Below are 14,138 nucleotides of genomic sequence, written 5' to 3' on the forward strand. Positions count from 1 at the left end.
ACTAGAATCTGACGTAAAGGAACACGCTGACGAAAAACAATGGGAAGAGAAAAATGCGCCTGTAATATTTTTAGTGTTTTGTTTGCTCAAAGAACAAATTACCAAGTAGCACGATGTCGCACTCGGCAAAAAAAGAGCCGCTATTGCGTAGTTTCGTCCAATTGGTTGTCTTCTTGCGTGAAATGTGCGCATTCTGGCAGAATGTCACTTTAATAGAGGACGCGCGAAGACATGTGCCGGGGAGAAAAGAAAGCGAGCAAACTTTCGCCGTCCCAACTCTTTCGGGCGGAGTAACTTGAGCACGCGAACTACGCGCGCTCCTTCGGTGCGCAAGGGGCGTCAAACGATCGCAGACGCCACAAGTTTTGGGAGCGGGAATAGAAGCTGACAGCCGTGGGCGGCGCGTAGCAGAGATGGCGCCACCTCTCCGCTCCCCCGTTGGCATAGCAACAGGCCGCGACGCTCTCTGGCGGCCTTGGAGGGGAAAGGGCCCGGGTCCTCCCCATCGGCAGCGCTCATTCAGCCCCGGAGCGTTGGACGCGGCGGTGCAACTTCGAAGTTCGCCTCTAACTTCGTTTCCAAGTTCCGGAGTGCGACAGCGGCCACCCTCTGATTTTTCCAGACAGCTGCTGCTCCGTGAAAAGGTGCATGTCACGTCTTAGCGTTGTTGCCCCACGTACTGAATTATTGTTAACTAATTGAAGTTTGACGGAGTTTAGGAAAACTTTTCCGAGAAGAGACGCGGCATGGCCGTTGCGATCCTCTACGTTGCGCTCATTCTGCCAGCTACCTTGCTACCGACGCTGGTAATGAGCGAACTGGCGACCAACGCACCGTCGTGGGACGGCGTTTGGAACAACACCACGACGGCTGTGGCACCACCACCGGGGCCGAACCACACTTACCAGGACCCGACGTATTACTCAGTCAACTACCGCATCATCGGCACCATCTTCCAAGGCATCATATTCAGCGTGGGCGTCTTGGGCAACATTATGGTGGTCATCGTGGTGATGCGCACGCGGAGCATGCACACGCCCACGAACTGCTATTTGGTCAGCCTGTCCGTGGCCGACTTCATGGTCCTGGTCGCATCGGTGCCGAACGAGATCATCTCCTACTACGTGCTAGGCGACGAGTGGATCTGGGGGCGCGCCGGGTGCGCGCTCTTCATCTTTCTCCAGTACCTGGGCATCAATGCGTCCTCTCTGTCCATTACGGCCTTCACCGTGGAACGTTACATCGCCATCTGCTTACCCATGAAGGCACAAACCATGTGCACGGTCAAACGGGCCAAAAAGATAATACTGGGCGTGTGGCTGTTTGCCTGCTCCTACTGCTCCCCTTGGCTGGCCTTGACCACAACCACAGCCGTATATTACAAGGGACACGACAACATAGAGACTTGCACGTTCGCGCTGTCCAGACACCACTATCGCAGCTACTTCTTCGCTGACATCATACTGTTCTACGTCGTGCCGCTGCTTCTCTCGTGCGTCCTCTACGGACTCATGGCCCGCGTCCTTTTCCAGTCCAACTTCAATTCCAAGGCGAACGGCACCACGGACTCCAAGAAGAGCTCGAGTAACAGTAGCTCTAGGGTCCAGGTGAGCATCGCCCATCACTTTTCTCACATTTTTATTCACCGATTGCATAGTGTTCAAACAACCCAAATTTCAGTAATTCTCAGAGACGACTCACTGCATTTCAGCATTAATAAATGAAATGGTCATGAAACATGACTCGATGGAGATTGCGTGCTCAATTTTTTTCTGAGCGATGCACTCACTTCAGATGCTTTTCAGGTAGCGTTGTGCGCGTAACCTTGTAGGCTTCATAGTCTTCTTTTCCTTTACAATAATGGAAACCAAGATGAAAGAAAACTGTCCCATTTTAATAGCCTTACACTGCTTCAGAAATGCGGTTCTAAGAACTACTGCACATGAAGCGTAATCGATGACGCACTGTCGATCGTAGCCGACTATCATTCAAACATGAATTTTGCTGATACAAGACTGGCAAAAACTTCATTTTTCTATTATTCCTCCTTGGTAGCGAGCCTTACAGAATTGAATAAGTTTTTTACTGATCAGCAACATAGTTTATTGCTGTCGGTGAGTGGAAATGATACCAAATGCAGATAAAAAGATTGCACCCCTTCGAGAAGAAATATTACGTGGTTGTAATGCAAAACTTACGTTTTAAGCTGAAAATTTGTCAGTGTGCTTCAAAAGCATAATTATGTTTCGTATAAGCTTAAGTAACGTGTATCGTTCGGTGAAAATTTTTAAGCGAATATGGCTTGACTTACTTTGTGAAGCCAAAGACGACATGGCGACAAAGTCGGCATCTGGTCTTTGGTTTGACATCCATCATTGCTTACCTTTGCAAACTGAGCCGGCAATTTCCGTACACTGGCCGCAAAGTCAGCCATGATTTTAAAAAAAAAAGCCATATAGCACGCTTGTAAGGTTACCTTTTACCCGCGTTGATGTTTTTCCACAAGCCTGTTTTTTTTTCCTTTTCAATAATAAATCTGAAGTTAATCAGGTTCAAGTAACATGGAATAGTGCTAAATACAGCCTAATTGCGCGTGCGTGTAGACAAAACGTGTCTCCGCTCGATTTAAGTAAGTTTGAATCACCCAATTTTGCATTCGGTCCATAATGTTCGAGACGTCCGTGGGCTTTTCGTTTTTGATTTCGTAAAAAATGTTTTCGTAATACAACTTACGAATCAGTGCGTTGAGTCTAGCGAAAGCAGCAGAGTGTGGTCGAGTACCACTTTAGACAATACTTTCATGTATCTTCAAGCACATGATGCGTTTGATTAGGCCACTAAATATACTCAATAACCAAGAAAATCAAGCTATGTCTTTTGCAATTTCGCTTCTGTTGAAACAACGTTATAAGTTTTTGTCCTCCATGCCTGATTTGTGGGTTGTTACTGTTTCGCACAGTTCGTCTAAGTGCTTGTGGTCACATACTGCTATATAAACAATGGCTGACTGTCACAAATATATAGGTAACGAACAGACATCGGAATCGACCGTTCATTCTTCAATTTTGATGCATACGGGGGCAGTACATCACAAATTTTAATTTCTTATTACAAGCGCCACCCACCAATAAACCAAGTAAGAGCTATATTTAAACTCCCGAGAGCACTGCTTTGCATACTGCTCACCACCTCCACGCGCAGAAGTGGCACATATACGCTCGTGACATTATGTGCGGTGTCCGCTTCAACCAGTTTCGTCATGCTTGTCGGTGGTGCTGCATTGCGCAGTGACCGACGTGATTTCTTGGGGCGAGGGCGAGAACTGTAACAGCGGCCGTAAACGGCAGAACGACTGCAGAGCGATGAACTCCCGCAGCCCAGGCACGCACGACTATACGCGGCATTGTATGGAAAATGCAATATGATGCAGTGGCATATATAAGTACTGCATAAGCGCGCACTCCTGGCAAAATGCGAAGGTAGGATAAAGTCCGTCATGAAGCTTATGTTCCCCCGGCCCTACTTGGTGCGGACTCTCGGGCCAAGTTGTGTGCTACAGACGAACGGATCTCTTTCGTGGCACGCCTGTATAAGCTATGGCTGCGGGGCACGCTATCGTGAACAATCATATCGGCCATCCTGCCCGAGGGCTTCATTCTGACGTGATGATTGGGCAATGTCGTTCTACGCTTTTTGTCCGTTCGTCAGGAAAACGTTTTACGTACAATAATGTCACGAAAGAAGACTGCTGAGAGCACAGCAGCTTGCTTGTGCAACGGGGAAAACGAAAAAAAAGGACGCATGTCCAGTAGCTTCGAGGCCGAATTCGCAAAGCTCTTCGCTCGCAAGCGCTGCTTGCCATTGCCCTGTCAGCTTCGCGAATAGTGTATGTCAAACATCACGATTGGCTAGTATCTGCTCTTGCGAAAACTTCTAGGGAAATTTTTTTTCTTTTTTAAATATAGCCCTGGCGCAGTTCTGAAATGATCTTTCTCGTTACTTTATAGCTTAACGTGGCATACTCAGTAGGGATGTCCACTTAATTTGCCAGAATTACGTAACAAATTGAATGAGTTCTTTTGACGCTATTTTATCTGACCATGTAACTTGAGCCAAACATTAAATATGTGCAAATGCAACGTAGCTGGACTGAACCAATTTAATGTTGTTTGCAGTCGCTTGGAGATACTCAGATCGTCATGTTTTCATTCCGACCCATTGCATAATTAGTCTGAATTAGTTCATCAACTTCTCAAACTTTATAATTTTGTTACATTATGAAGAGTGTCAATGGTGAAATTGTAGAGCAACATAAATAACTCCCGATACAGCTTTCTGCTGCTCAAGACATGCTACATAAAGGTGTTTTTTCCAGCATGAAAGAAGCTGCGAATACAGCAAAAATTGCCGCGTGACTGGCTGCTCGAGGCACTTTGCTTATATAGTTTGCAATAGTTTCCGCCGTTGACGCAGTTCGAGGAAAACAGACAAATCCGGAGCGCCTTGGCCTGAACATTTTGTATAGTACGAAGGCTGGTTTTACTTGCGTTATTTAATGCTGACAAGTTGGCAAGAATAGGAAAAAAGGTCCCCTATATAGTTCCAGCATAGCGCTTGTGGATATAGCCGGGGTTTTTCTAGCGCAGGACTTAAAAAGGTGGCAGATGCTTGTCAACCCTTTCTTTATGTACAATACATGGGGCTCCATGAGATGTCCCTGTCAATTATGACACCCAAGAAGTTGTATGACCAAACATACGGTATCCACTGCCCATTGATTAACACACTGTAGTGCGTCATACGCTTACGCGTAATCGCCAGAAGTACACATTTCTCAGATGAAATCTCCAGACCTTGGTTGATGAGGTAAAATGTAGCCTGAGTGGCAACTTGTTGGAGCCTTGCGCACGGCTGTAGATCTGTCACTCTAGACTCCCAAATTCATAACCCATCCGCGTACATTGATAATTTAACTGTGCTTGGAAGGGGCTCAAGGAGACCGGTGAGCATAAGGTCAAACAACGCAGGGCTCAGTACGCCGCCTTGGGGGTCTCCACATAGGTGTAATGTAAAGAAGCCTGGCTGTCCTCGGTGCTCACAAAGAAAGATCGCATAGATAGATAACTGTGTATTCATCTAAACATTTGACCACTGAGCCCCGCCTCTTCGAGAGCAGCGAGGAGGGCTTCATGTGTAGCGTTGTCGTACGCCCCTTTGACGCCGAGGAACAAAGAAGCGCAGAGACGCTTACATCCTCTTTGGTGCTGAACGTAGGTAACCAGGTCGACGACGTTATCACTCGATGAGCGGCCACGTCGGAGGCCTGCTGTGGCATCTGGGTAGACGTTGTGGTATTGCAAGTACCACTCCAGGCGTCCGAGGCTCAGCCTCTCGATGACTTTGCCCAGACAGCTCGCCAATGAAATCGGCCAATACAATGAAAGCTCCAACGGAGACTTGCCAGGCTTCGGTAGCGGAACTACGTGACTAGTCTTCCAGCTTGGAGGAAGTGTGTCAGTTAGCCAGGATTCATTATACATTTCAAACAGAATACTCCTCGCCCACTCACCCAGACGACGGAGCTGTGTAAGAAATTCCGTCAGGTCCTGGTGAAGACGTACGGCTGCACAAAGTTAGCGCCGCCTTGAGTTCATGGATGGAAAATGGTAGATCCATGCGGGGGTCACGTGATACGGGAGGTGGGTATTGTCCTGAGTCCTCGTACCGCCCTCCATAAGTGCGATAAGGTCTTACGAGTGTCTAGTGATTCACAGAAAGCAGTCCATCGTTGTGACTCCAGTCTATCTAACCGGCGCTGAATCTTATTTTGTGTGTGTCTAGCAGTCAGGACGGCACGTGCAAATTGTGCCAGGAAGGACCGGCAACACTAAAACGCATGCTGTTTGAGTGCAGTGTAGCTATAGGAAGGATGGCAGTTTCTCCGGTGGCCCTGTCGTCGAGGTGGGCCGCCGACCTGCGCAGCTCAGACCTCGACATGCAGACGTGGGCAGTCCAGCAGCCCGTGAGGCGGCGTTGAGGCAGGGCCTTGACGTTCCCGCTTGAGAGACTTAAACCCGGATCGCGTTAAACCTTGCCGGACGTTCAATAAAGTTGTATCCATCGGTCCATCCATCCATCTAGCAGTCTTTAGATTATCCATTGAGTCTGTGCGTCGATATCTACGTTCAGCACGTCACCGGATTCCTCGAAGACGCTTCTATATCTATATCGAATTCCGTGAACTTCTAAGAGTACATCAGAGTACGCATCTTATCTTGCACTGTGCTCTTGATTGTGTCTTCCAAATTATCCAGTAAATTTCCTCGAGATATGTCTCCCATTAACAAAATGTCTTGCTGGGCTAGTTGGTTCATGCTTAACAACTGAATACTAGTAAGCGCAATTCTAGCACAACCGCTAAGACAAGCGCTAGGACAAGCACAGGAGACAAGCGCTAACTCGCAACTAAATTTTATTCTGAAGACTTCGCCAACTTAAGTACCCAGCAGACCAGGATCGCGCAAGAATTTGTATATATCGCACAAACCGGTCGATGCGTCAACGATCGGGCGCGAGAACATGAGCGCTCTGTAGCTAACAAAGATTCTTTTCATTTGCCTATGCATTGTAAGTCCTGTCCCTGGGAGCCAATACTTTCCGGTATCCGTATTCTATGCAGGAGTGGCAATACTTTGGTTAGAGAAATCATGGAGACATACCATATTAGAAAGAAAAGAAAGTGCCCGTATTAGCGATACGTCTGTTGTTTTGCATAGCAAAGAAAAGCAGTTTTTAGAAAGGATGCTGTAATCTATACGCTTCTTGATATGATGCATTGGTGGGCTTGATGGGTAGTGCGCTTGCGCGATCCTGGTTTGCTGCTTACTTAAGTAGAAGTCTTCAGAATAAAATTTTGTTGCGAGTTAGCGCTTCTCCTGTACTTGTGTATCTGTCTTCTGTCCCGTCTTAGAATTGCGCTTACCAGTATTCATTTGTTAAGGTCTTCCATGACAGACTTCAATTTGGGCCAGTACACAATTTAGATTGTATCACGTGACTTGGAAAAGGACAGTCCTCTGATCTTGACATACATGGGAATATGGTCACTTCCGAGCGTTTTAATGTCCGTAAATCGTTCAGTACGCTTGACTAAACTTTGTGAGACAATGGCCAAGTCAAGAGAGCTGGTGTATGTGTAGCCGCGGGGAAATGTAGGACTGCCGTCATTTAAAATCCAGAGTTCGATGTCGGAGGCGAATGATACCAAGTCTCTCCTTTCCCGTTGATTTTCGTACTTTCCCAAAGTTTACGATGAGAGTTGAAATCCTCGATTATAATTCATGGATGATAAGATTATGATAGCATGTCTCGTAATCTTTCGTAATCAAGTCGGCTTGACAGGGATAGGCAACCACAACAGTGACGGTAAGTCTATTCTTCTATAATGTTAGGCATATGTTTTGGTTATCGTCATGAGGCGGCACAGGCTGTAGAATGTAAGTGTGGTCTCGGCGAATAAACACCACAACCGTGCTGGTTTCATCAGTAGTTGATGACATAAATGATTCATATCCGGAGAACCTGGCTGAGTTCGATATGTTGAGTCCGCAGATGATTATGATGCGAAACCTATTAGCGTACAGAAAGCATCGCAAATCAGTGATGCATGATCGGAGTCCTTAACGTCGCCAGTCACGTGCGCCCCAGCTTCACCGCTCACCGTCGCCGACCTACCCAGTACCGTCCCAGCAGGAAAACTAGGCAATGCGTCACCTCGAGGTAGTGCTTCAATGTCGGATACGGCGCAAAATCCTCCTTGGACGCTGTATACGAAACATAACCTTCTTGACGTCCAAGTTGATAACCACCCGTCACAGCACTCACAGATACCGGATCACACATATCGAGTATGACCAGCCGCCTTAGCCATCACTTAAGGAAAATTGTTACGCCTGCAATTACTCGGTTCGTACGAATCGCCGTCGGCAGCACGGTGGCCGTGGTCCCAATGCGTACTGCACGCATGAGCATTTCCTGCCGCCATACTGTCGTCCTTTTCACTGTGCTTGACCAATGCCCCCATGGCCTCATACTAGGCCTAGACTTCCTCTCTGCCCATTCAGCGTTCATCGATCGTTCCTCAAGTACCGTGCGTCTTGATCTGCCTCTACTGGACGTTCCTCCGGCACTATTCGAAATTCGCCTAAGACCGACTGATTTTGTTCACTTTCCACCACAGGTCTTAGCATCCATCGAAATGTCGCCTTCTACGCCAGTTCCCGATGACGATTATATCTCCATACCTCTAACTGTCATCGTTCTCACCCATAACGTTCCTGTCTCGCATACAATACTGAGGGTCCCTGGCAATCGCACGTATCTCCCTGTGTGAATTTCGGGCTCACTAAGCAAGTTCCGCCTAAAGATATCACCCTGGCTACGATCACTGCTTTAGATGGTAGCTGCGTTGAGATTTTTGCCGTCGGTGCTTCCTGTGAGCCTTTCCGCACTGTAAATTGTACTGACAATGACATTCGAAAAATGATCGCCCCGAATCTCACACCTGCGGATGCTGAACAGCTCTGCAGTCTATTGATTTCGTACAAGTACATATTCGACCTGAACAACCGACCCTTAGGCCACATGTCACTTGTCAAACATCATATACATACAGGTGATAATCCACCCATCCATCGGCGACCCTCCCGAGTTTCAGCATCGGAGCGCCACGTCGTCAAAACGGAAGTAGAAAAGATGCTAGCGAAAGACATCATTGAGCCATCGTCAAGTCCCTGGGCGTCACCTGTAGTGCTAGTCAAAAAGAAGCACGGCGCATGGAGATTCTGCGTCGATTACCGCCACCTCAACCGCATCACGAAGGACGTCTACCCACTACCTCGTATCGATGACGCCCTCGATTGCCTATACGGGGCACAGTATTTTTCTTCCATCAACCTACGGTCCGGATATAGGCAAATCTCTGTAGATGATCTCAATCGTGAAAATGTCATCTTTATAACGCCTGATGGTCTTTACCACTTCAAAGTTATGCCTTTTGGGCTATGCAACGCTCCGACTACCTTTGAGCGTATGATGGACTCATTACTCCAAGGATTTAAGTGGTCGACTTGTCTCTGCTACCTAGATGATGTTATTGTGTTCTCACCTACATTCAGCACACACATTGAGTGCCTTTCAGCTGTACTTGCTGTTTTTTGCAAGGCCGTTCTACAGCTCAACTCCAAGAAATGTAACTTCGGCCAATGTGAGATTACTGTCCTTGGGTATGTCGTCGATGCGACTGCCATCCGACCGGACCCGGAGAAAATTCGCGTCGTGATAGAGTTTCCTGTTCCACAGTCCGCAATATGTGTCCGAAGTTTGGACATTTTCTCTTACTTCCGCCGCTTTGCTAAAGATTTTGCCATCATAGCACACCCTCTAACGGATCTTAAGAAAAGTGGGCTGTTTTCAAGGGCAGCCTCTCTGGCCGCCGCCTTTTCTCGCCTTATAATGCTCACCACCACACCGATTCTAGGACACTTCACTCCTTCAGCCCCTAGAGAGGTGCGCATCGATGCCAGTGGCCACGGAATTGGTGCCGTCTTGGCCCAAGTTCAACACGGCCATGAACGTGTCATCGCCTACGCTAGCCGTGTTTTGTCACCTGCGGAGCTGAATTACTCTATTAGCGAGCGTGAATGTTTGGTGCTTGTGTGAGCAGTAACGAAATTCCGCCCGTGTGTTAACGGCAGGCGCTTTTCTATTGTAACGGACCACCACGCCCTCTGTTGGCTTTCGTCCTTAAAATATCCTACAGGGAGGCTTGGACGATGGGCTTTGCGGCTACAAGAGTATTCCTATTCTGTGGTGTATAGGTCTGGTCGCCTTCACAAGAACGCCGACTGCTTGTCCCAATACCCTGTACCCACGCTCGTCAACGCCGACACGGACGGTTCCGCAAGTGTTCTTTCAATTTCCCGGCTTTTGGACATGGCCAACGAGCAACGCCATGACGCCACTTTGAGGACCCTCATTGATTGAATGGAATCTGCTCCTATTGATCCATCGTTGCGATGGTTCGTCCTCAACAACGGGATATTGTACCGACGCAATTTTTATGCTGACGGTACTTCTCTTCTCTTTGTCATTCCTCAACACCTCCGCTAAACCGTGCTTCGGGAGCTTCATGACGCCCCTACTGCCGGACACCTTAGGGTTGCTCGCACATACGACCGCGTGCGCCGCCGCTTCTACTGGCCCGGCCTCGCAGGCTCCGTACGGCGTTATGTAGCTGCTTGCGGGCCCTGTCAACATCAGAAAAAGCCAGCAATACTTCCTTCCGGGTACTTACCGCCGAACGACCTTCCCCCTGAGCCATTCTTTCGCGTGGGTTTGCATCTCCTTGGCCCTTTCCCCGAGTCAACAGGTGGATCGCTGTCGCTACTGATTAGGCGATGCACTATGCCATCACGCGGGCACTTCCCACGAGCTGCGCAACCGACGTCGCAGATTTCCTACTCCGGGATATCATTTTAATACATGACGCCCCGTGACAGCTTCTTACCGACCGCGGCCGTACTTTCCTCTCGAAAGTAATCGATATCCTACGCTGATGTTCTACCAAGCACAAACTGGCTACCTCCTATCATCCCCAAACCAACGGCCTTATACTAAGCGACTTAATCGGACCATTACTGACATGCTACCGAAATACCACGTTCACCTATAATTCATCATGCCACGATACTGCTGGGTATTCTCCCTTTTACTTGATCTTAGGTCGTGACCTTGTATTACCATTGGACGCTTCACTCCCCTTGGTACGGGATTCGAGGACCGAGTATGCCCGCCATGCCATCGCCCACGCTGACCATACGTGCCAGCTTGCCCGTACTCGTTTGTTGGCATCATAGGAAACTCAACGGCACGCTTACCCCCAATCGCCGCCCTTGTGACACATACTTTTCACCAAGCTCTCTCGTACTACTTTGGTCCCCTTGCCGCCGAGTGGGGCTCTCCGAGAAACTCTTTCCGTGCTACAAAGGACCTTAACGCGTTCTACGTAAAGTGACCAATGTCACTTACGAGATAATCCCTGTGACCTCCGTCATGCTACCCGGTTCCATATCACCTGACGCAGTACACGACTCTTGGCTTAAGCCGTACTATGCCCTTACCGATGGCCCCTTCTGAAGCACCGGGACGGTGCTTTTTCCTCCAGGGGTCATGTTATGGTGGGAAAAGGGGACAATTTCGACGACGGTGAAGGCGACGAAGTGGCAACAGCTTCTCGGGATTCTCAGCTGCTGGTTTCGTATCTCTTGTAAATACATCGTAGTTTTATAGCCATGTCAATATCAATTCTGTTTTGCTGTTTTTATAGTGCTTTTGTCGGGAGAGGCTCAAGCTGAAAATGCTTGGCAGCCTATATTTATCTCTATTCTACAGTTAAGATTTGCACAGAAAAAGCCATATAATTTCATACAGTGAATACTAGAACGAATTCTGGCGCTAGCATCTGCGTGCGCCACCAGTATTCTAACGCAGCTAATTCTAACGTTACCAGAACCGCTTGTCTTGCCTGGGAATGAAGAGAAGTGCGTTGGTAGCGTAATTCGTGATTCATGTTACTAGTGCAAATTCAGACGGGACACAAAGAGACAAAAACGCCACAAACGCTCTTCTTTAAAAGCTAGATTTTGGCCCTTGGTAACATGTATAACGAAACAAGCATCCCAATCGCTTGTCTAACTGTATCGGTTAGATGTGCGTAAACTTCACCTTTTCGAATTCGAACCTGTTCGTGGTTTCGCATTTAAACCAACATAAGGTTAATTTTCATCTTAAATGTGTCCTACGCCAATGATTTCTCGCACTTCGGCTACATTTCTTGTTGTTTAACTGTTTCCAGAGCACCTCTGATGAAAATAAATGTTGAGAATAAATGTAGCCGACTTCCGGAGCAGTGGAGACCAAAATAATTGTGATCATATATGTACCATCGGTTACATAAGTGACATGATATTTCAAAAACGGATATGGAGCAGTAGCACCCGTAGTCAAAGAAAATAATTATACACTACGGGTGTTTCTTACCAAATAGAATCTAGATTTAAGGCCAAGTGCAAGCACAAGTGGCATAGCTTATATGCACGTTGCAACTTTCATAAGAAAATGAAGTAGTTGTGATCGAAAACAATTGACGCCTTTACAGAGAGAGAGAGAAACAGGGAAAGGCAGGCAGGTTAACCAGACGGATGTCTGGTTTGCTACCCTACACGGGGCAGAGGGGACGAATGATATTGTTACGTAGGAAGACGCAGACGAAAAGCTATGTACAAATATATTTACAAGGAAAATACGCTGCGCTTGGCCAAGAGGCAACAGCCCGCGCTAGCTTCTAATCGTCGTCGTCGTCTTCACACTGCTGGCCTTTCGTGATCGCGCATATTGTGCCGTAGCACTACCCCCGGCTGCAAAAGCGCCGTCCCGGAGCGACTAAAGATCGGACTCGGAAGCAGTGTAGTAGGCCTTGAGCCTACTGACGTGTACGACATCACTAGATGCCACAGGAGAGGACGAGGTTGAGGCCACAGGAGCAATTTCGTAAGTCACAGGCGTCACCTGGCGCAGCACGCGGTAGGGCCCTGTATATCGCGAAAGGAGCTTCTCTGAAAGTCCGACGTGACGAGAGGGCGACCACAGGAGCACGAGCGCACCAGGTGAAAACTGTACGTCACGATGGCGGGCGTTGTACTGACACTGCTGATTGGTCTGTGAGGCCGTCAGTCGAGCACGGGCAAGCTGGCGTGCATGGTCAGCGAGGGCGATGGCGTCGCGCGCATACTCGCTTGTTGAGACCGCAGCAGGAGGAAGTGCCGTGTCTAGGGGCAAGGTAGGTTCGCGACCGTACAGTAGATAAAAGGGAGAAAATCCGGCGGTGTCGTGCCGGGAAGAATTGTACGCAAATGTTACGTAAGGAAGGGCAATGTCCCAGTCGTGGTGGTCCTTGGAAACGTACTTCGCCAGCATATCGGTAAGAGTACGGTTTAACCGCTCTGTCAGGCCATTGGTTTGAGGATGGTATGAAGTAGTCAGTTTGTGTTGAATGGAGCAGGAACGCACAATGTCAGCGATAACTTTCGAGAGGAAGTTTCGACCACGGTCAGTCAGCAGCTGTCGCGGGGCGCCATGAAGCAAGATAATGTCACGCAAGAGAAAGTCCGCGACGTCAGTGGCGCAGCTGGTAGGGAGAGCCCGAGTGATAGCGTATCGGGTGGCGTAATCAGTCGCGACGGCTACCCATTTGTTCCCAGAAGATGACGTGGGAAAGGGACCGAGCAGGTCTAATCCAACACGAAAGAACGGTTCCACAGGGACGGTGATCGGCTGGAGATGACCGGCAGGTAGCACCTGAGGTGTCTTCCGACGCTGGCAGGGATAACAGGCAGCAACATAGCGTCGAACGGAGCGAGCGAGACCAGGCCAATAGAAGCGGCGGCGGACGCGGTCGTACGTGCGGGTTACCCCAAGATGTCCTGAAGTGGGTGCGTCATGCATCTCAAAGAGCACAGTCTGTCGTAGCTGTTTTGGCACGACAAGAAGAAGGTCAGAGCCGTCAGGGAGGAAGTTCCTTCGATACAGAATGCCACCCTGGAGGACATATCGGCGAACGGATGCGTCGGTAGGTGTAGAGCGCAGGCGCTCGATAAGTGCTCGCAGCGATAGGTCTCGGTACTGCTCATCGGCGATGTTACCGAAGGCAGAGACAGAGAAAATGCCGTTGGCGCTACTACTGTCGGCGTCGTCAGGCTCGTCGACCGGGTAGCGAGACAGGCAGTCAGCGTCCTTGTGTAGTCGGCCAGATTTATAGGTGACAGTATACGAATATTCTTGGAGGCGTAAGGCCCAGCGACCAAGTCTTCCTGTAGGATCTTTCAGTGAGCATAACCAGCAAAGCGCGTGATGGTCTGTGACAACCCAGCAGCTCCACCAGATATGTTACGTAGGAAGACGCAGACGAAAAGCTATGTACAAATATATTTACAAGGAAAATACGCTGCGCTTGGCCAAGAGGCAACAGCCCGCGCTAGCTTCTAATCGTCGTCGTCGTCTTCACACTGCTGGCCTTTCGT

The 14,138-nt window shown here is 48.7% G+C and overlaps 1 protein-coding gene across 1 annotated transcript in view; it reads left to right on the forward strand.

Moving 5' to 3' along the window:
* The first annotated feature begins 534 nt into the window (after positions 1-534).
* Positions 535-14,138, forward strand: part of LOC126548076 (thyrotropin-releasing hormone receptor-like) — a 469,222-nt gene continuing 455,618 nt past the window's right edge. Inside the window, exon 1 of the mRNA XM_050196169.3 lies at positions 535-1,607. Within this exon, the coding sequence (XP_050052126.1) occupies positions 747-1,607 (861 nt within the window). The 5' untranslated portion in view covers positions 535-746. The remainder of the gene's footprint in view (positions 1,608-14,138) is intronic.

The sequence above is a fragment of the Dermacentor andersoni genome, chromosome 1 (genome assembly GCF_023375885.2).
Source record: "Dermacentor andersoni chromosome 1, qqDerAnde1_hic_scaffold, whole genome shotgun sequence".
Classification (NCBI taxonomy): Eukaryota; Metazoa; Arthropoda; class Arachnida; order Ixodida; family Ixodidae; genus Dermacentor; species Dermacentor andersoni.